At 38.3% G+C, this 27,983-nt stretch overlaps 1 protein-coding gene across 1 annotated transcript; it reads left to right on the top strand.

The window, feature by feature from the left end:
- Positions 1-284: 284 nt before the first annotated feature.
- Positions 285-16,654, top strand: LOC118245057 (solute carrier organic anion transporter family member 1C1-like). The gene is made up of 14 exons (XM_035540609.1): positions 285-416; positions 2,578-2,719; positions 2,807-2,939; positions 5,066-5,181; positions 5,980-6,126; positions 6,243-6,341; positions 7,191-7,436; positions 8,949-9,113; positions 9,899-10,094; positions 11,554-11,716; positions 12,761-12,945; positions 13,765-13,829; positions 15,748-15,865; positions 16,438-16,654. The coding sequence occupies exons 1-14, from the start codon at positions 285-287 to the stop codon at positions 16,652-16,654; spliced, it is 2,124 nt and encodes a 707-aa protein (XP_035396502.1).
- Positions 16,655-27,983: the final 11,329 nt, after the last annotated feature.

Here is a 27,983-nt window from a genome sequence, read left to right as displayed (position 1 = left end):
TGGGGTGAGGGGTGGGGGCAGTGGAGAGAGTGAAGAAGCATTTCACTTTAAAAGAAAGATGTCAAAACAAGATACTTCCAAATTTAAACAGGTGTATGCTTTTAAAGATCTAAGTCATTGAGCCAAACCTTTCCAGTGGAAAGATTCAGTTTCATCATCTCAGTGTTTTCTCGTAACTACTGTTTCATTAGAAAAATTATCAAACAACTCTATTTTGACATATGTATTTTTATATCTATTATTGTTTTCTCTTGGGTTCACATCACCGAGCAGACAAATCAACCATGACAGTGGAAACTGAATCCAGCAATGTTGATGACTCAAATCAGGAAGCAGAGCCTGTCCAGCTTTTGGATGATGAAGCAAACAAATATCTACCAGTCAGAAAGAAGACTACGTGTTGCACAGGATTGAAGGTTTGGTTCTTATCATGTTAAAAAATCTCATTCAAGGTTTGACATTATAGTTTACTTACTTCTTGTTTCCTCTGTCTTTTCTGGAAACAAATACACACTGCAGATGCAGGGAAGGGCTGGATCTTATCTAACTTTCCCTAAAAATAAAAAATAATTTAAAAAATCCTAATCTAACATTTACTCTTAAATTACTTATAGTTAGGTTCCCATTTTGGTCGCTGAAGACAGGTAGTCTCCAATGGAAGACTTGAAACATCCTAAAACAGGTTGCTACAATACATTGACGTCTGGAGGTTGTTATCAACACCCATTTTTAGAGCTAAAATGAGGTGACATGAATCATATTCCAGGACTTCATCTAATCCATTGATTCATGCAAGCACTCACACTTTCAGGAGAACACAGGAACAACAGACTGAACAAAGCTAGTAAACTAGTGAGAATTTTGCTTTCATGTTAAAGACTTTAGTATTTATTGCTTGTGGCTCAGGTACAAATAAAAGATTATTTGAAAAATATAGGCATTTGTAAACTTCTCAAACACCCAGAGTGGTTTGGCTCGAGTATCAGGCAAAGTTTGTTATATTTCTTCTTTTATCTGACTCACATCTGCAAAAAAATACACCTGCAAAAATAGAATCTGAGCTCTCTGGGAGACTCACAGGACTAACTTTACCATCATATACATGGGCAATGCTTCAAGCGTGTGGATCTATATCTGCATGTTCCTGTGACTGACTTTATGGCAATTAGAGTTTAATAGAGATAATACCTTGGAGGTAACAAAAGACAAACTGTTCTTCTACCTCACCTTCCTGTCAAATATTTTAGGGTTTACATGGGGACCGCATTTTCAAACACAAAATATCTAAGTCATTTTTGTTTGTGTTTTCATGCTTATCGGCAGTTTGCAGTTTCAGCCAAAACCTCTGAGACCACTGCTGGTATAAGGCAGGAAAGGTGGTTCTCACACACTTTTTTGCCAGTTGAGCTCAGGAAATCCAAAACAGATCAGGACAAAAGCCTGCACTCATGTGATTTTGTCTTCATTCCTTAACCAAAAGAAAAGTACCTATTTTCAAGCATGTGCTTGACTTCATTTCTTACAGTAGATAGCATTGCGAAGTCTGAACCTATATTTACTTTTGTTTACTTACCCAAAGTTGTGGTGTATTGGAACTTTTACCCACTGAGCAATAAGTCTATTTGTTTTTAGATTATGTTGAAATAGTTAGATAATATTTAAACAAACTTAGTTTAACTTGTTTTCAAATACACCTTTATTTGCAAAAGCCACAATGTGTGTTAGTGGAAGTAACTATGAAATTACTAAGAATGTCAAGCTTCCCTTTATGAAATATATGATACAGAAGCAACACAGACATGATTCACATATTTCAAAATATATTTTAGAAAGAGAGGAACTCAAATAAGCCTGTACTGCCTTCCACATACTAGGATACCACGAAAACCTGCATAAAGCCTGTATTTTGGTGTCATGGCTAGCTATATGTTTGAGTTAGAACCAGTTATGAACTGAGATAAAGTAAGTGACATGTGGCCCAAGCAGAAGATAATTTAAGATTAATTTTAGGTTGGACTAGTTCCATTAAATCTATCTTGATGAGGTATTTCACCTGTGTCAAATTTTTACATTTCTGTGACATCTAGAAGTCTCGCCATTTTGATTGCCCAACATGGGCCTCAGCTTTTTGATAAATTTAACCACAGGATGCCAGTAAGGTAAACAGTCCCCAGTGAGTTGTCTGCCAAATTTAAGTTCTAGAGTCCACAGGATTCCTGCTTGGGAATACCTATGACCAGCAAGGCAGGGAAAATCAGGCTGTCTGATCATTAAGACAGCCATTGCAACCCTGAACGTGAATAAAGCAAATGGCTGCTTTCAGTGCAGCACCCACCACCAGTCCTTTCCTGTGGGGAGAACCTAAGCAGGGAGCAAACATCATTGAGTCCACCCTGGCGCCACTCTCTCATGACTAGGGTACAAGAAAATTCACACACAATGTTTTCACTGCAATTTGAGTAACAAATGAACACCATGATGCTTGTTCTGCACAGTTTTAAAAATATTTTGATCTCTATTTGACCAGTTTTCCTGTCCCTACTTCCCATTTTTTTTTTTGTCTTAATCTTCCCTCAGATGTTTCTCGCTGCTTTATCATTCAGCTACTTCAGTAAAGCATTGTCTGGTACAATTATGAAAAGTTCCGTCACACAGATTGAACGAAGGTTTGACCTTCCATCCTCTACTGTTGGTTTCATCGATGGGAGCTTTGAGATGGGTAATAATATTCTGTAACATAAAGCAAACTCTTTAGAGAACTATGAGATATAACATCTGGCATTAATTTTGGTTCATTACTTTCTAGGTAATTTGCTGGTGATTGCGTTTGTAAGCTACTTTGGAGCTAAACTTCACAGGCCCAAAGTCATTGCTGTTGGATGCTTTACTATGGCTTTGGGGAGTCTTTTAACAGCAATGCCTCATTTCTTCATGGGATAGTAAGTACTTATCAAGACTAATTTGAATAACATAGCACTGAAGTTAGATATTGCTTTCTGATTTTTGAATGAAAGCAGGTGCATTTTGAGACTTAGATTTCCAAAGCACCCACTTTAATGTGCAATGAATCGCACACACCTCTGTTCATTATATCTGGTTGAAAAAATATGGCTCTTCTGAAGTAAAAGTTCAACTTCTGGAAAAAACATGAAAATCAATATGCTTTCATTTTCAGTCAGACTCCTTCAGAGAAGAGACAGAGAAGAAAGTGATTCTACAAAATCAATAGACTTTTTTTTTTTTTTTACAAAATCATTTACAAAATCATGTTCTTTGAAAGTCTTCAACCATGCTACTACCCTGATACTATTTCTTTAACAAATTATATACTCTTTCTGAATGGATAACTGTAAGAACACCTTATTGAGAAAATCAGTGGTAATATAATAATATGGTATTGCTGGTTGCTAACAGAGATGTCAGGATAACGTAGTTGGGAAAGTCAAATTGTTATGAACCACAATTTCCTATACCTATCAGAATTCACCCAATATAGAAACCACCTATATGATTTCCAGAAAAAAAGAAAAAAAAAAAATTGAAACTTGTGCTGTTTTGAGCAGGACCTCCAGGCTGATAGACTTGTACTGGGTGACATCTCTACCTGAAATCTGACTTTATTTATAGTAACAAGTAACTCTCACGTAAAATCAGGGCTCCAGAGATTACTCATTGAAGAAATCAGCCTACAGAAGTTCTCACTGGAAGAAATCCATCTCCTTGAAAGAGGAAACCAGAACCTTGTTGTGTAAGATGATGTATTTGTGAAACAGATTCTGCCCTGTTCTGTAGCAACTGCTCACACAAAGCAGCTTTTCAGCTTCAGAGCCAGCAGATGCATCAGTGCTCATAGAACTGGTCCAAGGGCATTTTCTGTTCCAAATGCTAATGTCTGGTTAAATTGATTTACCATGGCTGGTTAAAATAATTTCTATGCATCTTCTCCTGATTCAGACAATTACTGTATTTTGCTTATATGCAATAATGTTTCTAGCCATAGCTTTGATACAGTGATAACATAATGAAACACATTTCTGTTGCTCTCTTAAGTGTATTAGAATAATTTAAGCTATACTAATGCAAAAAGAAACCTACAGAATACATATATATATATATATTTTGTGTCATGATAGTGGATCTTGCACTAGCATTAAGACTTGTATTTTCCACTGTTTAAGCCAAGCTGTGTATCTGTCTCATCTACACTAGGAAACTCATAAAGTCTCTCATGAATTTGGGCCTCAGTTTTCATGAGGAAATTATGCACTATCTCTTGTGATGAACACTTTTTGTTTCAACCTCAAAAATAAGCCTGCCTGATCTAATAGAGCCAGCCCAGTTCCTAGAAGCAGAGTGTGTTTTACCGCATTGTTCTTTCTAAGCTCAGTGTACTTTGCACCTCAACAGGGCTCATATCTGGGAAAAGCATGATGCTAAAGCAGTCAAAAAAATTCCAGCACCTGAGCTGCTCAGCTGTCTGCCCACAGCATTGCCCTGCTTCCCATATACACAGCTAAAGAGTGTCATTTAAAGACTATCTTTATCTACCTGCTACTGTAGAACAGCTCTTTCTAAATCCAATGCCAAATAATTGGAAATAGGTACCTCCCGAGGATGACTTCTCCCTTCCTTACATCTTCCCCATCCTCTCACAAATATGTATCTAAGATAAAAAGGGAGATTCACAATCCAGAGATTCTCCTTTTTCTCCTTCACAGTTTGGTCAACATAGGGATCTCACTTGGAACAGACCCTACCTGTTGACAGCAGAAATTCAGTCCTACCTGAATTACTTTCAAAAGCCCTTTTGATCTTTCCAGCTTAAAAAGTTATGTCTTCCAAATGCATGATTCTAACTTTTATTTGCTCTTTATTTTTGCTATTCCATATTTTTAAAATATGCTTCAGTAATTTTCCTTCTTGCTCCTTCAGTAGCAGTCTGGATTGATATTTAAACAAAAATAACTTTCTCTTTAGGGAAACAGCAATTGAGTTATTCCTGCCCTACTGCACTGGTATTTACCTACTGATCATTGCTGCTAAATGTACAATTATGTGTTTTCAGTTATAAGTATGAGACAACATCACATACAGCATCTTCAGCCAACTTAACTTCAAGAATAAATCCATGTTCCCTTCATCAAGATGTGAACAAAACCTTGTTGGAGGCTTCCAAATCAGGTAAGGAACCGTAAGCACAAATACAGGAGTTAGTTTTACCTTTGGTTGCAAGTTATTGCCCAATACAAGATGCCCAGTTAGGTTTCTAACTTCAGTCTCTACCTAGCTGAGAATATTACCAACACTTCAATGCATTTTGTTCATTTCTTCTGCTGAAGAAACATTCAGCAAACACAAATTACTAGGATCCAGATCCCAGCTTTCCTATGTTCACACTTCCAAATTACAATAAAATGACCCTAACACTGAAGGAGATGCTGAGACTGTATGCAAAGAGGTTTCTGAAGGGATTCAGTTACCCAGAACCAGGGGTTTGGGGGCTGGAAGAGTTATGGAGGGGGGTGAAGTTGCACAGAGTTAACTGGAAATAAATGGAGATCTCTATGATCTTACTTAAAATATGGAATACAGCTGTTGTACAGGTTGCTTTGCGTGGATCATGGATAGAGAAAGAGTCAAGCTGTGTCCCATCAATCTTCTCAAACTTCTAGTTTTATATGCCAGATAATATATTTATGATAATATCAATCTATATTTTTTTTCATATGGACATTTTTTCTGATGGGTGATATTTATCTGTATCTTTAGAAACCAAAAAAAAGGAGGTGGAGGAAAGTGATACTAAAAGATTATTAAAAGTTATAATGAGGTTGACAGCCTGCCATTAAACTTCCATAAGGCGAATGCTGTTAATACCTTAAATGCTAAGTTATAATCACGTGCTGAATTTCCTCTGATTTGTCACTATTCCCCATTCAGCTATTCTATTATGAAAATGTAACCTCTCATTATCTACAGATTGTGAAAAGGAACCATCATCATACATGTGGATATATATCTTACTGGGAAACATGTTACGTGGGATTGGTGAGACTCCAATAACACCACTGGGCATCTCTTATCTTGATGATTTTGCTAAGGAAGAGGATGTTCCTGTATACGTAGGTAATCTCAACATAAAGTAAACTGAGAGATTCTTAGTGTAAGAGGTTGATCATCCTCTGCAGAAGAAAACATTAAGCCATTAAAATTTACTAGTATTTGCTTCATTATATTTCCAGCATGTTTGCACACAATAGGCATGTTCGGCCCAATGTTTGGTTTCCTGCTGGGATCTTTATGTGCAAAACTATACGTGGATGTTGGATTTGTGGATTTAGGTAAGTGAAGCAGAGGTAAAGTGAAAGTAAGCTAATAGCTGTTGCCAACAGGTTCCTTTACACCAGATTTTTTATATTAATTATATTAATTAAACTATATTTAGATTACCTTAATTATATTAATTTATTATATACTTTGTTATAAATTTACTACATTTCTGAAAGCTTTTAGGATAAAGGCAGAATTAGAAAAGGAAAATATTTTAGAATCCTCCTTTAGGTTTAAAGGAATAAAATATACATTTAATTTTAAAAATTAGTACCAAGAACTCTTACAGACTAAAGTTTTTCTAAATTGGGATCTTAATAAGAGGGTTCTGTTAGCACATCAATTTTCTTGTTTTGTTGGATTACCAGCTCTTTCAGCTGGGCATTTTATGTTACTTACAATTCATTTAATGTTTGCAGTACCCTATATTCTTTTTGCCAGTTCTTGCTCATTTGAATGAAAACACACGTATGTAATCACATCCACAGAATGCTAGAGGGAGCAGGGTAATCCCCATAAGTGGTGGCCGTGGCCCTGCATCCTATTCCCTTCAGAGGCAGGGACCGCATCTGAGATGTTGTTTCCTGGCCACTCAGTTTCCTATGGGTTGGATAAGGACCTCTGGGTTACCCTGTGTGACACAAAATGGCACTCAGAATAAGATGCAGGCAGACAGATGAAACATAACACCATTAAGGGTATGATTCCTGATGCCTTCAATGGGTGAAAGGTCTCATTAGATGGTTATCATTACCACTGAAACTCAGCCATTGTAAAAATGTAGCTATTTTAGCAGACAAAAAGTGGCAAGTTTCTTCTTCTTCCTTTAGGTAACTTGGTTCTGTTTCTCTTATTTCTAGGAAGCATCACTATCACTCCACAAGATTCCCGCTGGGTGGGTGCATGGTGGCTTGGTTTTTTAATAGGTGGAGTGATGAGTTTCCTAGCTGCTATTCCATTTTGCTTCCTGCCAAAGAGTCTGAAAAGGCCAGCGGAAGCTAATCATGACAAAACTTCATCTAGTCTCCTGGAAAACATGGGAGCCATAAGGAAGACACTTACTCCCGCAGAACCTAAGCCAATGAAGTGGTCAACAATGATGAAAGGCAAGTGTTTTGTATGTTGTATAAATATGGGAAGTAATTGGTACAAAGTACTGCAGAAATGTGATAGTTCTTCAGAATATTTTGTGTCCCATACACTTCATTCTAAATGAGTTAGCTATTCCCAGGAAAGGAAGTGTCCAATAAGTATTATGAGAAGTCAAGGAGCTTCTTCAAGAACAGCATATGGCAGAGCAGAGATTGCCAATGAAAATGACAGATGATTAACATTCATTAAAACTTTCAATTAAAATCTTGAAAAATTCCATAAGATAATACTGCGTATAAATAATGTGTGATGTCTCTAAGCACTCTTTAACCTATTTTTAAGGAAAGGGAAGAGAGAGAGAAGAGGCAAAATGCATTGTAAAAGTACTTATTACAATGTTTTTTTTTGTTTTTTTTTGTTGTTGTTGTTTTGTTTTTTTTGGCGGTCAATGGTCTAGTGCTAAATAAAATGAATTTATTTGAGCTGTCAGTATGAGAAAACAAATGGCCTGGATGACAGTTAGTTCTTTGTGTTCCCAAAGATGAGGAAAAATTCCACCTTTTCTCCCAAGCTACAACCACAGGACAAGAGGAAATGGCCTCCAGTTGTGCCAGGGGAGGTTTAGGTTTGGATTTTGGGAAACAAGCCTTCACTGAAAAGGTTGTGAAACATTGGAACAGGCTGCCCAGGGAAGTGGCTGAGTCCCCATCCCTGGGGGTATTTAAAAGACGTGTGGATGTAGCACTTAGGGACATGGTTTAGTGGCAGACTTGGCAGTGCTAGCTTAATGTTGGACTTGATCTTAGAGATCTTATCCAACCTAAATGATTATGTGTTTCTGTGACGTTCTGTGTGTATCATGGCCTGAGTGGAACCTACCTCTGAAAGTTTGCACTACAAATTTGAATAGGGGAAACAAAATTTCTGTATCAGGAGCTAAAAAAAACACTAGAGGGCTCCTTTGCAATATAGAAAGCCAAATTATTTTTCTGATCATTGTAGAGCTCATGGAGACTCTGAAATGCATTGCTGCCAGAGGAATATATGGCAGGCTAGAATGCCAGTTCTGATTGTGCAGTTGTTAGAACAAGAAAGAGAGGGAAAAGGTGAAGGGAAGAGATGGCTTTCCATCATTAAAAATATTCTAGTCTTAGTTCAGATCACAGTGGAAGATATGCCACTGGGCATCTCCACAAGGGCACTTGACACTTAGCCTTGAAACTGTAATGATATTCATGTAAGCTAAAACAAGTCTCTGCTTCAGAAAGGAGCCCTTTTGTCTTCTCATTATAGGACCCAGGCCTTAATCTGCAGTTCTGTATTCTTTTAAGTTTCTCTCTCCTTATCTCAACCTCTGGAGTTTTCAAGAACATGGTTTGTTTTCAGATACTCACAAGCAAATGAAGATCAGTAGGACTTGCCCTTGGACATCTAAGAGAAGCATTTTGCCCTAAATGTCATAGATTACTCACCAGTAATTATTTCATGTATATTTCAAAGCCAACTCATATATCCCTTTCTTTCAGATTTCTATACCTCCCTGAAAAAAATATTGAGTAATCGAATGTACTTTACATTTTTGTGTTGCTCACTGTTACAGTTCAGTAGCTTTATTGGTTTCTTGACTTACAAGCCAAAGTACATGGAACAGCAGTATGGACAATCTACATCTAAATCTAACTTTCTAATAGGTGAGTTACACTGTGCAATGACTTTTTATCTTGTAAATGGTGCATGGGGAGAAGTTGTGTCGTTCTGTTTCTGGGACTGAATTCCTTGTAGAACAGACTGATGTAAATGGCAGTCTTTCCGAACTTGTATTAGATAAAGGCAACATATAAACTACAGTTTTTGTGTCTATGGAGCCATAATAAATAATTGTATTATATTCTTTATATTTGTATATATATACATATATATAATATTCCATTCAATTATTTATACCATATTCTATTATTATAGCAAAAGCACCAAAAATATTCAATGAATGGTGTGTGGGAGTTTAAAATGCTTCAACATCTGACTGCTGGGTACCTTGCAAAGTGGGAGCAAAACACTGTGTCAACTAGCTGGGCATACAGGGGGTTTTGAGAGTTAGACGCTTCAAAATAACATACACAACCCAAGGACTAGGCTCAGCAGAAAGCCTCTTAGACTCATTATAATACAACCTTCAGCTGCCAGGGACGTCAGCCTGAGGACAGAGGTTGGCTCATAAGCTCAGTGTTAACTCTTTTTTGGTAGCACACTGGAACAGGCTCCCCAATGAAGTAGTCACTGCACCAAGCCTGTCTGAATTTAAGAAGCGATTGGACTGTGCATTTGGTCACATGGTCTAAACTTTTGGGTAGACCTGTGCAGTGCCAGGAGTTGGACTTGATGATCCTTATGGGTCCCTTCCAACTCGGGATATTCTATGATTCTGTGATTCTATGATTCTTTTCTTTTGACATTTCCTTTCACTAATCTCTTTCAGGACTGACATCCTTACCCCCTGTTGGTATTGGGATTTTCCTAGGAGGGCTCATAATGAAAAAGTATAAAATGGGCATCATTGGAGCAACCAAGTTTGCATTTAGTATGTCATTTTTGGCTTATGTCCTCACTCTCTTGCACTTTTTTGTTGGCTGTGAGAACCATGTGGTAGCAGGAATAACAGTGTCCTATGATGGGTGAGTATAAAATGAAGACTATGTTTTTCTTCATGGCAGCAATAGTTCAAATAATATACTAAGATATCAAGGCTAAAATGGGAACATGCTTTTGCAATGCTTAGAGGAAGAAAACACTAACAAGTGTCATTGTCATAATTGTGTTGGTCAGCTGAGTGACAGCCTGCCAAAGCGCAACACTTGTTGAAATTTACTTAGAAACACATTAGCAAAATTGCATCACTACCAATGAAGGTTTTGGCCTCTGTGGGAGTGGTATTGCTGTTTCACTTAGTGCCATCTCTACACCGGAAGTAATCTTCTTGCAGAGTGCATTCAGACCCAGTAAAAAGGTGAAGTATATGTACCGGAGCGTTGGTAGCACATCCTGCACAGAGATAGAAAGACTGCAGCATCCTAGACTCTCAGACTGCTGTAAACTAAAACGAAGCTTTTATGCCTACTGAAGTTGTTCTCTCCTCTCGAGATAGAACCAGGGTTTAAAAGTTACAAGCTATTATTTTTTCATGGAGTGAATAAAGATACCAGAACAGTGGGTTTGTGCAAGAACATCATTCCAAAGGGCCCAGCAAATCACTAGCATATGGGTTGGCACTATCTCATGTCCGTCTTACTAAGAGTACTTCATGGCTGGTGTGGCCCTTTCTGCATCTCCCTGGAGACTTACCCACAGTTCATCAATTTGAGAATACAGTTCAGTAATTGAGGCATTCTGGTTCAAAGCTGAAAATGTGGAACATGACAGGCAAGATGCCAAGGATTTTAACATTTTATGGAAGCTGAGAACTAATTGTCTGTCTCTTGCCCTGTGCCCTGCAACATGTAACATGTTCATTAAAAACCCAAATAGTGGCCTAGGAAATGTGTTTAGTAAGCTCTGAGATGAAAGAAATGCCAAGCACATAAGCTTAGTTAAACAGGAAAGAAGATGTGGGAAGACATCCCCCTGTTACAGAACTCAGTTCAGGATGTCTGAAAGTAAAGGGGAATACAGCATTCTTCATACCTTCTGGGCTCTAAGCAAAGACTATTTTTAATGATGGAGACCAAGAAGTCTAGTTTCTATCACTGTTGCACTTTTACCAACAGCTAAAGAAGTGCTTGATAAGGCTGTGTTAACTGTTCATAGCTCTGGGTACAGCTGACCTCTCAAAGACTTTCAGTATTTTCTTTTTCTTTTCTGTTTATAATTGGGAACTAGAATCAGTAGCAGCTACTTTATTTGCTATAGCATTCTATGTAAATTAGTGATCACTTTAATATGAGTGTGAGTGGGATGGAATCTGAAGCAAAGAGATCAATATTGCAGAGACTCAAAATACATATCCTGGGCTTGTGAGATGGGTTTCAGAACAGTGACACTGTTGTGTGTAAAGGGCTATGCTGGCATCATTGCTGAATTAAAAGTTATTCTTACTCTGTCAAGTTGTTCTTACTCTGTCTCAACTTAACTTCTAAGCAAACCAATTCCATACCATGAAAATGCTATGTTCTCTGACTGCAATTCTGACTGCAAATGTGCCACCAATGTGTGGGATCCTGTATGTGGGGACAACGGACTGACATACATTTCGGCATGTCTAGCTGGGTGTACAACTTCAGTGGGACATGGAAAGAGCATGGTAAGAGCCTACTCCAGCTTCTGTTTTTTCACTAGCTTATTTTCCATTTAACATCAGGAATTCAGCAGTATAATGCTTTTAAGGGAAACCAGATTTAGTGGGGAACAGTCAGTAAAGTATTTATGATTTCTGGCTACAAACAGCATAGAAGACATAGAAATTTCTCTGAATTATTCCAGATTAAGAAAAAAGCCCTAGCTGTTTGTTGTAGTTACTAACTTTCATCTTTTGTGGACTGAATGTGGGAAACTAGTGATGTAGAGTGTTTACATGTTGTCTGAAGGTTGCCTGTGGTTTGCTTCTCATAAATCTCATTTTGGCTGCCCTGAAGTTTTTTAACCAGTAGTTAAATTACATTAACATACCATAATATCTTCCATGATATACATCATTAATGTAACAGCAGTTTGAAAGGCAAGTCTAAATGTCTGTGAGAGTGAGACTTCTGCCTACAAGTCCGCCCTCTGTAGAGGTTAAGGTTCATGGACCACAGTTCCCCTTACACAAGCAGATCCCCATGCCCCACAAGCCCTAATTAAAAGTTATTGCTCTTAAGCTATCTGTACACCTACTGCTGATCTTGGGCAGGGATCTACATGAGTTGTGTCTTGACAGGTAGCTGCTACTTACAGCTGTGAGGTACCTCTGGTGGATCAGCCTCAGCAGAGAGGGACCAGTGACCCAGGCACATTACACAAAGTCAATTAACAGGTGGAGACAACTAGCACATTCCCTTGAACCTTGCTGTTCCCCTTCAACTGGTCTTCAGGTACACAAAGGCTGAGGACAGGTTCAGAGGTCTTGAAGGTACTCCAAACATCTTCCAAAAAATGATACTGTGTCCACTGATAAAAAGATGCTGGAACATCCCTTCCTAATCTGAGCATTTGTAGGAAAGAAAAGAAGCTGCTTCCCATTGCCTCAAGAAAGGCAAGCAAGAAAAAAACAGGATGCTTAGAAGGGCTTCAGACTCTGCCTGTGTCTGAAGGCAGGATTCCCCATTGTGTGAGCAATGTCCTACCAAATCCATTTTGTGTCTTCCAGGTCTTCCATAACTGCAGCTGTCTTGAAGCCAGCAGTTCATGGTCAGGAAACAACTCTGTCACCTTGGGGCAATGTCCCAAAAGTGATGATTGTTCAATGAAGTTTATTTATTATACAGTAATACAAGTCATAAGTGGCTTTTGTTATGCGTTGGGAGGCACGCCAGCATACATGATTATCTTTAGGTAAGTAAAACTGTGCTGATAGTTGAGCTTTTCCAATGAGGGGATCAAAATGATTCAGAACCACATATGCAAATTTACATATATGTTTCAGTAATCCAAAGAGAAATTTAAATTAGTAGAAAAATGTATTAGTGATAAATTTAATGGGAGTCCTGAGGGCATTATCTCATCTTAAATGAGCATGGAAAAGAGAATGCAAGCTCATCTCCCTTTCTAATTGCTTTGAGACATTTTTCTGAGTGTTGACCATGTTAATATTTGTAAGGAGATGTCAGAGACTGGATGTATAATGGATTCAAGATCAGTGCACATATTGGATGCTTGAAGTGTGGTTCCTCATGAAACAGATTGTCATATTGCCAGATGGCTTTGTGTAGTTCCAGATGTAGTGTTGTACTGAAGAATGTCAGGTATAAAAAAGATGCTGCAAAAATGCTGCTACTCACAACATTTTTGTTCTAGGACAATGTGGTATTTTCTGTCAGGTGAGGAAAATACATGCTATGGAGTCAAGGCAGTTGAGGAGCCCATTTCATTAGCACTAGTATAGAGTGTGATTATGACTTTAAAATTTCAATTCTCTAATTATACTTAGTGAATGGACTTCCCAGGAGATAGATATGTGATAGAAAACAATAGATTCATTCACCTTTTTCATACCGCTTAGCATATTTTCAGCAATCGTAGGAAGCATTCTCCTTGCAAAGCTTGACTTTCTGTCATTAAGAGTGTTCAATCTGAGGAAATTAACAGCAATTTAATAGGCATGTCTAAACACTTGATAGGCATATCCTTCTTATTTATCCATCTTTCTTTCAGATGTGTTCAGCCAGAGTTGAAATCTCTTGCAGTTGGTCTATACACACTCATTATGAGAATGCTAGGTAAGTGAAATCATTCTAAGAAGCTTTTTTGCATGGCTTTAAATAACACCAATGCAATCACCATTTGTAAAACATGTATACTTGAAATAGCTGAACATTCTGAGTTGTTCCTGAAGGTCCAACATACGCTGCAAAGTTCACTGGGAAGTCAGCTGACAACTTTGAAAAGATTTGACCTGCTGACTAAATGGTGTTGTGCTCTGGGAGCCTGGCATTCCAAAATGGGCAAAGTTTCTGAACAAATTTATATTTTATCTTGAATTTCTAAATAATTCTGTAAGGTTTCAAATTTGCCATTAAATCAGTGGCTAAGTGAGACGCAGTGCTGCAAATGAAACCCAAAAGAAGTGCTCTGGCAGGACTTCATTCAACACCAATACAACTCTGTCCATAGCAAAGTGCTTTCTCTACACTAAAACTTCCTTTTCCTGGTACACAACAGGTTACATTTCATTTCCCTTTAGGTATGCAGCAATGCTCTTTTTTTTTTTTTTTATTTGAGAATAGTTAATGAGATGGTTGATTAACATGCCTAGGCCGGCAAGAAAACACTTCTCTGTTTTCTTTTGTTCTCTTTGTTAATGGAATAAGAATACCAACTTTTCAGAAACGTAGAGAAATATGTGTTAAGAATCAAGCTGGATTTGCTACAAAGCCTAAAAAAATAACAGTGGCTTCCAAATTTGGGCTGTAGTCTCTACTCAGGATTGTGGTGAGACATTTGGAGACAAGAAGGAGCACTTATTTGTCCTCTTGTACATTCTTATTCAAACAATGGAGGGGCAGAATTTCTCCCCCATCACTCGGGACAAACAATGCGAAGTTTGGAACTTTTCTGGCAATGGGAAAAATAAAAATAAAAACAAAAACATTACAAAAAAAATAGAATTTCCCCTTTCTTATAAGCTTCTGCTGCAGCACCTCCAGAGAGTATGCTCCTTCAGTTGTAAGAAGGTGTAGAGCCACAGTTACTGATTTATGAAAGCTGGCATTGATACACACTGACTTGGAGATCAAATCTGTTCCCCCTCTTCCTTCTGTAAGGAATATTCCAAATATCCCAAAACAGCATTTCTCCCATCATCCTGGCTACAACCCTAATGATCATAACTTGCAGGCCTTTATAGATAGCTTATTGAGTTCACACTTTCACAAGAACCCTAAAATACAACAGGCTGAGAATATACCTATTACAACAAAATAAATTATTTCCTATTTAAGAATACAGGATGCCCATGTAGGAGCAAAGGCAACATGAAACATGGTCCTGTGCGTGTTGAAGCACATATTTCTCTGAAGTCAGTTCCCACATTTGCTTCAGCAAGGGTAGGATTTTGTCCCATGTCTGCCATCTTTTGCAATAAAGCATAAGCTTGTATCTGGCCAAATCACACTGATTTCAGTTGCTCTACACTCATAGACATTTTTGAAAAGCATATTCAGTACCTCTAGTCCCGTATACTTGGTGGTGTCCCTTCAGACAGAAGGGACTATCAGACACTGTCAGACAGATGAAGGGAAGAGCCAGCATGGTTAATTCAGGCTGTGTAGAAGTGGGAACTGTATCAGTTCAGTGCTGCAAACACACAACTGGTCCACCTCTCCCCCACATCAGCTTGGCGTGCACTGGATGCCACACTCAAGAAACCAGCACGATGGAAGAATCAGTGTGCTCAACTACAAGCCTGGTCAAATCTCCACCATCAGAGCACATTCCCTGGGAACTGATGCTCCCTAGGGCGCTGAGAGGGTGTCCCAGCTTAAAGTTATTCTGATAAAAGAAAAGCTCCCCACAGTCCAATCCACCTATTGCCACTCTTGCAGCAGATGACTTGCTACTAAGAAGACATAATGCTGCCTTTGAAAAAGACATCTTTTCCTGTGATATCTTGAGACATTTTTGCTTTTTCCATTGCAGCTGGGATTCCTGCTCCAGTTTATTTTGGTGCGCTGATTGACAAAACATGCTTGAAATGGGGAAGCAGAAGCTGTGGGCAGCGGGGGGCTTGCAGGTTATACGACTCCAATGCATACAGGTAAGGCAAAGTAGAGCATCAAAAACCTCATGCATTTCCTTTATACAGGTAGAAACTCCTCAGTCTGTCATACTGTAATGTATGAGGCCACTGATCAAACATCATGGTCAGATACTAGCTCTGGACTCAGATTTGGTCATCGCAGAATTCCTGAAATTGAGGAATTTTTGGATTAAATCTTAAACTCTTGGCTTTTTAGCCAGTTTTTATATTGTGCAAAAATCCTTTGGCATCAATGACAGGGACTGTTGGAATGAAATATCTATTCTGATATCCATTGAATCAATTTAAAAGGCCTAGGGCTTTATGATTTACCAGTAAGAGGAAAGACACACATATTTCCTCTGCAACTATTTTCATAAGCAAATAGAATTTTATATATTCTTAACAGATGTTTTTACTAGCCAAAATGTCCAGTTTGTTGTGCCATTTGAGTTTTCAAATTGTCTTCCCCTGAGCTACTATGTGGATTTGGTGTACATGTGATCCTTAAAAGCCTTTAAAAGTGATTTTCTTCAGTTTCTTTAGAAACAAATAACATCCGGCACTACCTTTTATGCTCTATCCCACAGGTATGTCTACCTTGGTTTATCAGCATTGTTGAGAGGTCCTTCCTACTTGCTTGCGATCCTTTTCTTTATATTTTTGAAGAAACACTTTCAAAATAAGAACTCCAGACCTACAGAGAATGGAGGAAAAGAAGATGTTCCCATGAATAAAGATGATAATTGCAAGAGCAAAGAAAATTTGGCGGGTTCTCTTGATGCAGAGAACGAATCATGTATTTAGAAAGCCATCTAGACCAGTGTCGCATGAATCAGGACAGCTTCCTTTAAAAACAGTTTTCACAATGTCATGAATAATTAAATAATAGTTTAGAAAATTCAGAAAGGCAAACCTGTACTAAATCTGTGATCAACAATAAGAAAAACTTACATATAAGTATGAAATTGACTTACGTATACCTGGCTATAAATAACAGAACAAATTATAGGAACTGAACTGAGTGCTGAAAAGATACAGAAAAGTCTCCCTTAGCATTCTCGACAGAGCTAGTCTACAATTTTTAATGGGTTCAAAGATGAGTGATGGCAGAACAGCCACAAAAGCCCCACAAAATGTGACGCGGATCCCATACGCAGATCCGTGCAGCAGAGTGACGTCAGAATGACAAACTTAAGTCTTACAGTTGCATCATGATTTCATCAATCAGAATTCAAAACAAAAACAAAGCCTTTCAGCAAAATGCTTACACCTTATCTAGGTGAGTCATTGCAACAAACTGCCACTGAAAATTAACAAAAGCAGTATTTTTCCAGGAAATATTTTTGTCTTAATTCAGATGAACGTTTTATGCCTCAGAGTAAATAATTATGTTTACAAATCTCAAAGTTGTAGCATTTTATTAAAAAGTAATTTTTTTTTAGTTAAGTCTGTATGAAATGTAAGAACTATTCTGAATTTTGTAGTGATGTTTTCTAAGTAAAATTCATCCGATGTATGCTAGTACTTTTATTGCTATGCCACGTACTGTCCAGCAGAGGACACTCAAACAGTAACTTTCCACCTATGACTATTGCAAATAGTATATTTGTGATGTTCCATCTTTATTGTTTTGGGAGAAATTCATCAACAGGCAGGCAAAACACTCATCTGTGTTTTCATGCACTTTTTCAGCCCAAGCCTTTAGCTCATATTTTCAAAGTTGTTATTGTATATTTCTTGATTTGAGTTCATTCTATTTGCGTCACTCGGCTTGACAACTGTTGTTACTTTAAATAAAAAGATGTGTACTTGTGTACCATTTAACAACAGTGAGTGAATTATCTGGTTGAGACTTTAAAATAGGTGCTCAGTGTTTAGTGGGATATGGTTAACAGACATGTTAACCATAAAAAAAAAAAAAAAAAAAAGGTACATTGAGCAAAACGCTGAGTCGTTCTAAGTGTTTGTCATGGCAGTCACTTAGCAGTGATTGTAGCTGCTAAATGAAAACAATGGGACTTTTTTCTAAATGAAGTGATACTTACCTGAGGCAGTCATTCGCCATCTAGCAAAACTGCCATGACTCTGCTTGGTCAAACTGTATTTGCATCTGTTTAATATATCCAGATAAAGCCATAGGAATGACTTGTGGGACCTAAATGAACAAACCACCTTATCTACCTGTTGAAATTGGGAGTGATTTTTGGCAGGGAAAGTAAATGCAACTGTCTGGTTCTCCTTGTCTTTCAGCTGCTTAGTTCAGATGATATTTTATTAATGCATCTTGGTGCATATGTATTTTCCAGTGGTGACTCTGGACAGAGTTTTGGGTGAGACATTTTTAATCCCAAATCTGTAACCTTTGAAAACGTATTTTATATGAACTAGTATACCAGTTTGAACCTAAAAGAAGAGCTAATTCTAGGTGACAGATTATGAGAATTATGCATAAGGAATCATCAATGCCAGAAGAGTTATGGCCTGCAGCAGATTTAGGAAGGTATTACTCAAGGCTGGTGAGATCAAGGACATGCCAATAAACTGGCCTCTTGTGTCAGAAACAAAGGCTGGCACAAGAAGTTCATAACCTGCTTATTGAGGGTTTTTTCCCATTTCTTGGGGAAAAAAATGCTTCCAGCTAGAGAGAGGTTGCAAAGCCAAGCTGCCCCAGTGTGCCACAGTAGCTTAGCACCAGCAAATGAAAGAGAGACACAGAGACAGAACTTTGTTTAGTTGTCAGACTTGAAAAAATGTTGTTCTTCCCTTCACCATCAAAAATAATACAACAGCAGACCATGGATCTATGGTGGAAGCAGAGCAAGTCAGACACTTTATTTTATCTCATAGTACAACTCTGAGATTTTTGTGCTACTGTTGTGTCCTGAGAGCCCTTGGTGCATGAGAAGCAATGCACGTGTACGTGGGTGTTCACATAGGTGTACACACATACATGCACACAACACAAAATGGCAGTCAGCTGCAAAGTGATTCTATTTGAGGTAAGGTAAGATATATATTGCCAAGCAGGAAATCAGCAAGACTTCATGGTGCCTGCTACTAAGCACATTCAGGAGAGATTTGAAGAAAACTAGAGGCAAAATTCTGAGCAACCTTGCAGTTCTAGAAGGAAAGCCTAGACACTTTTTTGCACTGGTGTTTTTGACAGGAGAACAATTACTCAGTGGAAAGACGTGCATGAATGTGTCTCAACAATAATTTGTCACTGCAGCCACAGTTTTTATACACTGACTATGCAAAACAAAATGTCCACATCTATTCTTTTATCCACCACTGTAAACATACCCATAGCTGTCTTTGCTTAGCTCTTCAGAAAGGCAGCCCAATTTCCTTCAGGTGTCTTCCTTTAAGTAATGAGGTTTCTGAACACCAGGATCAATACCTCTAAACCCAGAGAGGCAACGTTTACAACTGACAAAGGTGGAAGTTGTTACAGCAGTTGTGGGCTGGGGGGGAGGATGGGGGAGAGGTTGGAGTGGTTTTGTTTTTGATGTCATTTTGTTGTTGTTGTTGTTGTTTTTGTTGTTGTTTGGTTTTGATGGGTGGGATTTTCTTGTCGTATGGTGTAAGAAAAAATGTTTAATTTATGTTTCACCCTTTAACATGCCTAAAGCTGGCCCCTCTTTGCATTGCTGATTTGGCCCAAGCCAGGCCAGGTGAGACCCCTGCAGAGATGGACTCGTCAGCAGTACAGGTAGCTGTTGAACAGGTACCTCTCTGAATTTCCTGAATCAAGAGCTTATGAGCAACATGTTTCTTGCAAACTTGCATTAAGCTCTGAGCTTCATGTAAGAGCATGAAAAAGGAGAAAAGCTGAAAGCATTTGGATTATGAGGTCTGTGAGAGAGCAACAACAACAAAAATATGAAAACTTTAAGAAATGATCCCCCATCTATAAAAAATGCAACAAAGCTGCCATGCTATGGACTGCAAAATGTTTACTGTGTGTTCAGTGCTATGTACCAAGGGTGAAAGACAAAAAAATACAAAAAGAAGAAAAGCCTTTTCCTATCTTCTACCTTCTATGCCTAAAGCAGGCTGGAGAATTATTTGTGTCTTTCCTATTAGTGCAGAGGAACATAAATACATTGAATCTTTCTCACTTAATAAAAAATGTCTGATGTACAAAACCAATATAGAAATGCTCTTGGTGCTAATCATGCTTTGCTTAACATCCTTTTGGGTAAGTGTCTACATTTCAAGACACAGCTGAAACACATAAAAGGAGTGGGGTTTTGAAAACTGTGTGGTGCCACGAGTTTTATGTCTGAATCAGCACAAAACATGAGAAAGGCTCATCCAACATGTAGTTGATAGTACCTTATGGATGTTAATCTAGTTTTGTCTTGAGTAAGGATCTACATGAAATAAAATACACCACATAGACATATGACACAACACAAAGACAAAGATTAAGGTATCATTTTTTTCTTGGTGACAGATTAGGTATTGAGGCAACTCCATCCATGGTGAATAACCTCACTTACTTGACCAAGCTGACAAGAAGGCTCAAGTTTTCAGTTGAAACAGTGTTAAAGACTAGCTCTTTTATTTTATCTAAGAATTTATAAAATGGCTTTCTTCATAAAATGTTTGTCATACATTTTATCCATAGCAGCATAACACCAGAAGGTGACTTTAGATTTAAGCATATGAGTTGTCATTATTATTAAAATTCTTGGACTTCAAAAAATTCTATTAATTTAATGTACCGATGTGAAATATTCTGGAGTGACACTCTATGGGGCTAGGTATGCCAGCAGTCAGTGCCCTGTTGGACTAGAGTCACAGACCTGACCAAGGATGGACCACTGATATATTCTACTCACTTCAAGGACAAATGTCTCATATGAAGTCAGATTTCTTGAGTCTTTCAAAAAGTGAATGTCAAATTCTTTGCTACAATCATCTGATATCTTAACAGTTGCTAACTGTTTTTCAAAGATACTTGTCAGTGGTCAGTAATAGCACAAGCTAGTTTTCTTAGTGCACCTTCTTCTGCATGCTTTCTGGAATTCCTTACTTTTACCCACTAAATACCTGCAAATATTTACTTGCAAAAGCTCCTTAGTTTCCAATTATTCATACTATTTTTTTTCTTCTTCTTGAAAACAGGTTTTGAAAGAGAGTTCAATAGCTGACTCATTTATGAATCATCATTAATTTCAGCCCACTAGTCTTTTTTTAATCCTCATTTGAATACATGGGATTTAAAGTTGTTTGTTGTTTTCATTGACTTCAGGAATGCATTGAATTGGCTGATATGAAGCATTGGAAAGTAAGAAATGCTTTTGCCTTTCAGGTCTCATAACTGACCTTATTCCAACCTTTGTCTCCTGTGTAAATTCAGCACCTGGCTTAGGACAGGTGATATGATGATGTCGCTATCACATTTCAGCTAGTTCTTAACGCAATCCAAACATTAGCAGGATTAGAAGATCTGCCATTGGATGAGCTGTCATTATACTGATGACTCTACTTAATGAGGTATCAACTTTGCTAGCTTACAATCAATTTTGACTTGCAATAAATGCCAACTTACATTTCATTGGAAAGCAACAGCAGCCAACACATTGAGCAGGTAAAGTCCAGTTGTTCCTTAAAAGCTTCATTAAGACTGAATGTTTCATCAACTGTAAGACTGAAAAACAATACTGCCTTAGTGGCAGGTACTTATGGATAGGTGGATAGGCAAACATTAAAGATCAGAACGTGAATATATCAAATCGATATACTACCTAAATTACTTTATCTCCTAAAACAATTTTTGTTGAAAACAGTTATGATAATACAGTGCAGAGAGTAGATGCAGGAAATCTTTGCAAGGCAGCAGCTGGTAAGCATTATTTTGTAATTTGAATTAAGGAGTAAAAAAGAAAATAGATTGGAATACAAGAAACAAGATTGATTACAGTAACCAGAGTAAACTGTCTGGTCCAATTTCTGACAATAACAAAGAAAATCTACAAACCATCTGGCCCAGTTGATCCAAAAGGTGACCTCTAGGCAGGCACTGCATGCAGGGCTAGGAGGATTTGTTTTGGTGCATGAGTGCAATACTGCATTGTGCAATTTCTAGTTGAAGGAGACAATCGTGTTAAAGGAGTTACTCTCCCATTTGCAGAAATTATTCTCTTTCCAAGTTGCTCTAAAATATCTTCTGCACTGAGAGTTCAATGACTAGTTACTTTTGTTCCTTTCCTGATCTTCAGTTTTTCTCTCAGATGGTGACTTCTACAGAAATAGATAAAATCCATATATTTTCACTACTATTTCCATTAATATCTTCAGATCTTGGATCAGCTTTCATCAGTGCTATGTAGTGCAAGGAGAACGGAGGAAAACTGAGGTGTAAACAGCTATTATATTACACACCAACATTTGAATGATCTGATATGAGAAGGAATGTTCTTTATCTTCACAAACTTCAACAGAGGATCTGTTATCCTTGTACATGAAACCAAGGTAGACAGTTTTTGATGCATTGAAGCTGAACAGCCTGCCCCCTGATCTGGGACATCTGCATTCAGTTACCTGCTCTCTTATAGACTTATTTCTTGGGTTAAGAAATACAAGCTTAAGAATGACAGATAAAAGAGCATTTTCCAAAGCACTTCTAAGTGCTTATGAATCAAATTTATAAGCAAAACTTCTAAATCCATATTTTTCTCGTTTTATAACATCCAGTGGATTCAAGCTCCAAAAAGCCTAACTCAATTTCAGAAATTAAACTGAGGACCATGTAGGCAAGTGTTTTAAAAATTCCATTTGAATGACCATCAGTATATGTACAAGAAAGGAAGTGCTTCAGAAAATAATTTCTATTCTAAAAGGATGTAGCTCCAAAAAAAACAGAATGTTTTGTTCTTCATTAATAAATTGGTAACATTCATTATCTCCAAAGGGGTTGAACCTGTCTGGGGACTCTTCAAACATTTTTGAGATTTCCTGATTTGATTTTATTTTTTAAGTAACATGCTGTTCAGGGTGCCCAGTACTTGATTTATTAGAGCACTAACAGCTTTAAACTCAAAATTGGTAACATTGCCTAAAATAAGGAACCCAAAAATGGAACTCTTTCATTAAATTCATTATCAACTTTTGAATATGCAGATCAATGCTTTTAGGCATTGATCAAATATGTCTTCACAGTCTCTTAAAGCCATATTTAATCAATTCTTCAGTTCACTTGCAACTTTATTCATGTGCTGACGTGTTCCTCTTTCCAAGCCAGGTGTCCCAATAAGCCATTCTCCAACTGATATAATATTATAATTGGCTATGGTAATCTTGTATGATTCATACCTTCTGCTGGCTATGAAGATTAAAATCTATATAGAAGTCTACCTGTTACATTTATGGTGATTTTCTCACCCATGCACCTGCAGCTTTAAAAGAAAAGTTGAAGCAATCAATATATAAAACCCAGGACATACCTCTCAGGCCTATCAGGTCACTTCACCATTATCGTTACTATAACTTGTTATTAGTACTGCAGTAATATTTCAGGTTCCCTTGGTCTTATCAGGTCAGTTCAGGACTTGAGCACAAACTTTATGAAAATACATATTGCTAATATATGTTGCCCCTGTTCTAGTCTGAGGAGAGACCTGGGTTTTCTGTCTCTCTTGGGAAGGGAATTCCTTCAGAGCTGGACCTGGCTCACCCTGAGCGTATGTGGCCGAATGGCCACACAGATAAAACCGGCTCAAATCATGACCCATAGTGGTGGAAAGGAGGCTGCTGCTCTGCCAGGTGCAGCCCACAGGAAGTGGGGAAGAGAAGCAGCATCCTCAGCAGCACGGCTGGCAGAGCTGTGCTCACCCACTGCTCAGTATGAGTCAGCAGCCCAGGTAGGGCCACCTCACGCTGGGACATCAGGCAGCAATGTCTCTGTGCAAGGGAGCCAAACTAGCAATGCACTTCTGTTAGCAGGGACATGATCTGACGGTCTCAGAAAGTCAGACCACCAGTGGCTGCAAGGAACTAGACGTGGCTCTCTCCCAAAGGGCTGCATGTGGACCCTCCATAAGGGAGCTCAATAACCATGTCTGAGGGTGCACTGAGGCACCTAGAAGCAGGGTGTTCTTGGAGGACGCTTTCTGGTGTCATCTGAGTCGGCATTAATAACTTTCCTCTGGAAATGCCTTCTGAGCTACAGGAGCAGCAGAATTCACTAGACATATAAGAAATCCAATCTGAGACCTAGTATAATACTAATTTTGGAGATATGAACTAATACACAGTATCAGCATCCCACTGATGAGATGATAACACAATAAATATGCACTCAAATAAGATGACGCACGTAACAGGAAAAGCACTCATTCATTTCTGCAGCGATATGTCCTATTGAGAAACATGAAACCCTTTTGATGATTTCTTACCTGGTGATTTTAGAGGAGAAGATAATGTTGCATTTTTATATAAATGCCCTTATAGTGCAACACAGCTGAAGAGATGAATTATTTAGATATGACAGACACTGACTCAGAATATCTCTGGTTTAAGATGCAAAAACTGTTACAATAGTTTCAGAAATACTTCTCAGATTCCCTGCATTACATAAGTTTTATTCTGACGAAATCTAGGTTTCCTCTAGAATACTTTGGGTCCACTGTATTTTTTTATAATAACTTTTGTAAGGCCTCTCTTAATTTTTTTCCACAGATCTACTGAAATCTTTTGCTTTGCATGGATGACTGCAAGGCTGTGCAGGCATTCCACCTGGGAGGCAGCAGCTGATGACTGGGGAGCAGCTGGGACTGACCTCCTGGGCTCCCTGCCATAGCTGGGACAAGCGTTGGTAGAGCGATCACTTCTTTTCTCTTCTGCTCAGTGATGACTCAAGATACTGTGCTCAACAGGTGGCTCAGGCAGGAACTCTCGTAGCACTGGGCATGGGTGGGTGGCTGTGTAAGAAGCTCCTAACTCTCAGCTTCAACCTTACAGGCTTTCCAGTCTTTCCAGTCTTCCTTTGTTCCACCTATGCCAGTGGAAGTCCACCCCTGCTACAAGCAACTCATCCCACGGAGGAGGGACAAGTCCCAGGAACTGAATCAGGACTGTAAGTGCAGTGAGACCACGGTGGTCTCAGAGTAGACCAGGTTCACTGTATGTGTGACACACAGCCTGTACAAACCCACAAAATAACTCCACTATGCTGCACCTGGTCATGCCATGGATGCCATGCCCAGATTTTTCTTAATCCTTAAGAATCCTGACTGCACAATAGAGGAACTGTGTCCTGGTTTTCTTAACCAGAGACGGTGACAGAGACGGTCTTTAGACCTAAGCTAAGGGTCCCCACCTCCTGCAGGGTGCTGCTGGTGCATTAGGCAGGACTCAGGTTCAAGGGTCCAGACAGGCCATAATGTATATCTGGTCAAAGAGGTGGACAAACACCTTCTTAGGACACACCCAGCATACTTGTATATTTTCTGTCTCCCATTCTTCCCATGGCCACCCTCTCACCACCATGGCCATACACAAAAAAAATCACTTACCTTCTCTAAAAAGCAACCTCTCTGGCCTTACAAACTGCTTTAATATTGGGGCAACTCTTCTGAGTTTGCTCAGTCTCAAAATACAGATGTATTTGTAGCAAGATTTTTTTTTTTTATTTTATTTTTCTTCTTGGTTGAGTTGAACTGTGGTTGAATTACACTTCATTAGCGCAGAATAGAAGTATGAATTAATTAGGAAGTAATGTATGTATGTAATACTGGAGAAAATAACTTGTGTCATTCAGATCTGTATTAACAGTTTCAGCTAGAAAGAACTTTGCCCGTATTCCAAACTAGAAGTAGGCAAAATAACAATATATTCCACAGTGAAAAAGATGGTAGACTAAATCTAATGTTACTTTTCTGCTATTTTTGTTAAAATATTTCAAATGCTTTAAATTTATTTTGACAGCTTGAAGTATTTTCTGTTTATTCTGTGACAGCTAGTACTCTAGTCCCAATTTATTTTTGTACCAGGATAGACAGGCCTGGTTGAAAATGGGGACACAAAACCCGTAGGAGTGTTTGGTCTTTGTAGGGTACATGATCCTAATGCATACAGAAAAGTGTGGATTTATGGCTGCTAGTTTGTTGTGTTTTATTTTTTTTCTTTCTCCTTGGTAAATAACTAAAAAAATATGATAAAAACAAGTAGTCATAGGTTATTATGTCTGCTTGATTATATAACTAAAAGTAAGGAAATGCCAAATATAAACTGCACTGTCTTCTGGGATAAGGCACTACCTTCCATAGCTATTCTGACAGAAGGACTTTGATAATGCCAGTAAAGGGCTTTACAGTCAACTCAAACAAGAGTTGGGTACGCTCAAAGCTCATGCCCTTAAACCTTCCAGTCTGATAAAAAATTACTGGTTCTGTTATTTCTTCACTGATTTCAGCAAAACTACCATGATTAGTCACCCACCCAGCTGCCTATAATGGACACTAAACTACCTGATTTGTGGTATTTACTCAAAAGCATGCCTGATTGGGTGTAGCTGTAAATTTAAATGCCTCCAGCATAGCTTTCTTGTTTAACAATTTATCTTACCACCTTAAAGAACAATGGTTCTTCTTTCTTCCTGGAGAACACCAGGGAGAGTTTGTCAGGAAGAAAGGTAACTTGTGCAGCCATCGATCAGTCTTTAACAAAGTAATTTATTGAGAAGAGACTTACATAGCATGAAATCACATCTGACCAAGCTTGAGGGCACTCAGCAATGAAGAGATGAGTGTACCAGGCCACACAGAGGCACATCCACCCAGCTCAGTGACAGCTTTGAGTGTGCATCCACAGTCATATCTGCAACCTTTCCTTCAGATATTGTGGGTATGTTCAAAGTGGGTTAAGCACCTGGCAGACAATAAAGGCTTGACCTCAGAAGACAAGCTTCAGCCTTGCCTCTTTCTTGGCTTTTCCTACTGAATAGTCAGTGAGGTTCCTCACTTTGGAGTTTTCCAAACTATACCAATAAGTACACTTCAGGTGTTGAATTCTTAATATGTCTGCCAGGAAACATTCAACTCAAGACCATGACATACAGCAGGGGAAAGGTATCCATGAGCTGAGTGTTACAACAAGGAGAGGAACTGGTCTTCATGGCTATAGTTTCCATGTACAGGACTGGAGTAATTTCTGCTCAATTTAATGGGACTATTCCTATACTTTTTGTTATGTGTTTTTACTGTGTCACAGGCAAAAAACGGTCCACATTCACCCTCTCTTGAGCTTGCCCAGTGTGTTAGTTTTTTGAAGATGCCATTTGATGTTTAAGCCAGTGATTCGAAACCCTGAGCCCCAGGCTTCAGCTGACTGTGAAATAAAAAATGTAAGAGATGGGAAAACACAATGAGAATTGTAACTGCTGACCCAATGATAGCTAGAGGGTCAGGGATTTAAGAGAAGAAACGCTGGTGTAAGTAGGTATGAAAAACTAAGAAAAATGGTGAAAATCAAAAGATAGAAATTCAGCAAAAATGAAGGACCAGACCATTGCTTGGCATGACAGAGGCCAATTGCATGTTGAAGAACAAACCTTTCCCTGAAGAAACTTCTACCTGTTCTTCACAGTAAAGTGACACAGTAACACGTAAAAAACAATGCATGTTGGAAACGTTGGCAAGTGCTATAGACTGAGAGTTGGGTGCATACTGAGCCAGAGGCTCAATTAATACTACAAATGGCAGTGTTTATACTATTATTGATTTGTTATGAGAAACAATGTTAAGTCTTATCTGAAAAAAATCGCTGCATCAAGCTGCAGCTGGGGTAACTATCTCGACATGAATCATTGGATCTGACCAGAATCTCATTTCTAGTCTGACATCAATTATCAACGCACTCTTGCTAAAACATTTCCTCCTGGGAAAATCAAGCAATAGGTGCAAAAGATGCTTTCATAAAAAAAAATAAATAAATAAAAAAAAGCTTTAATATAAAAACAGTGTACAGAAATAAATATCCAGACAACAGAAGTAAAACGGAGATGATGTTAGCATGAGTCACCTGACTGAATCTATATGCCTAGCACAGATCAAGAGTATTTCTAGAACTGCCAATATATGTGTTCAATGTTAAAACATTTTTTGCAGAAGGTGATACACCATTA

The sequence above is a fragment of the Cygnus atratus genome, chromosome 1, assembly GCF_013377495.2.
Source record: "Cygnus atratus isolate AKBS03 ecotype Queensland, Australia chromosome 1, CAtr_DNAZoo_HiC_assembly, whole genome shotgun sequence".
Taxonomy (NCBI): Eukaryota; Metazoa; Chordata; class Aves; order Anseriformes; family Anatidae; genus Cygnus; species Cygnus atratus.
The sequence above is the reverse complement of the archived record's forward strand: the minus strand, read 5'-3'. Positions and strand labels throughout refer to the sequence as shown.

Excerpts from the sequence above, each read along its gene's own strand:
- LOC118245057 (XM_035540609.1), top strand. The coding sequence starts at position 285 with ATGACAGTGGAAACTGAATCCAGCAATGTTGATGACTCAAATCAGGAA. Across the intron at positions 2,940-5,065 it reads CCTCATTTCTTCATGGGATA|TTATAAGTATGAGACAACAT; the intron begins GTAAGTACTTAT and ends ATGTGTTTTCAG. Across the intron at positions 13,830-15,747 it reads ACTCATTATGAGAATGCTAG|CTGGGATTCCTGCTCCAGTT; the intron begins GTAAGTGAAATC and ends TTTCCATTGCAG.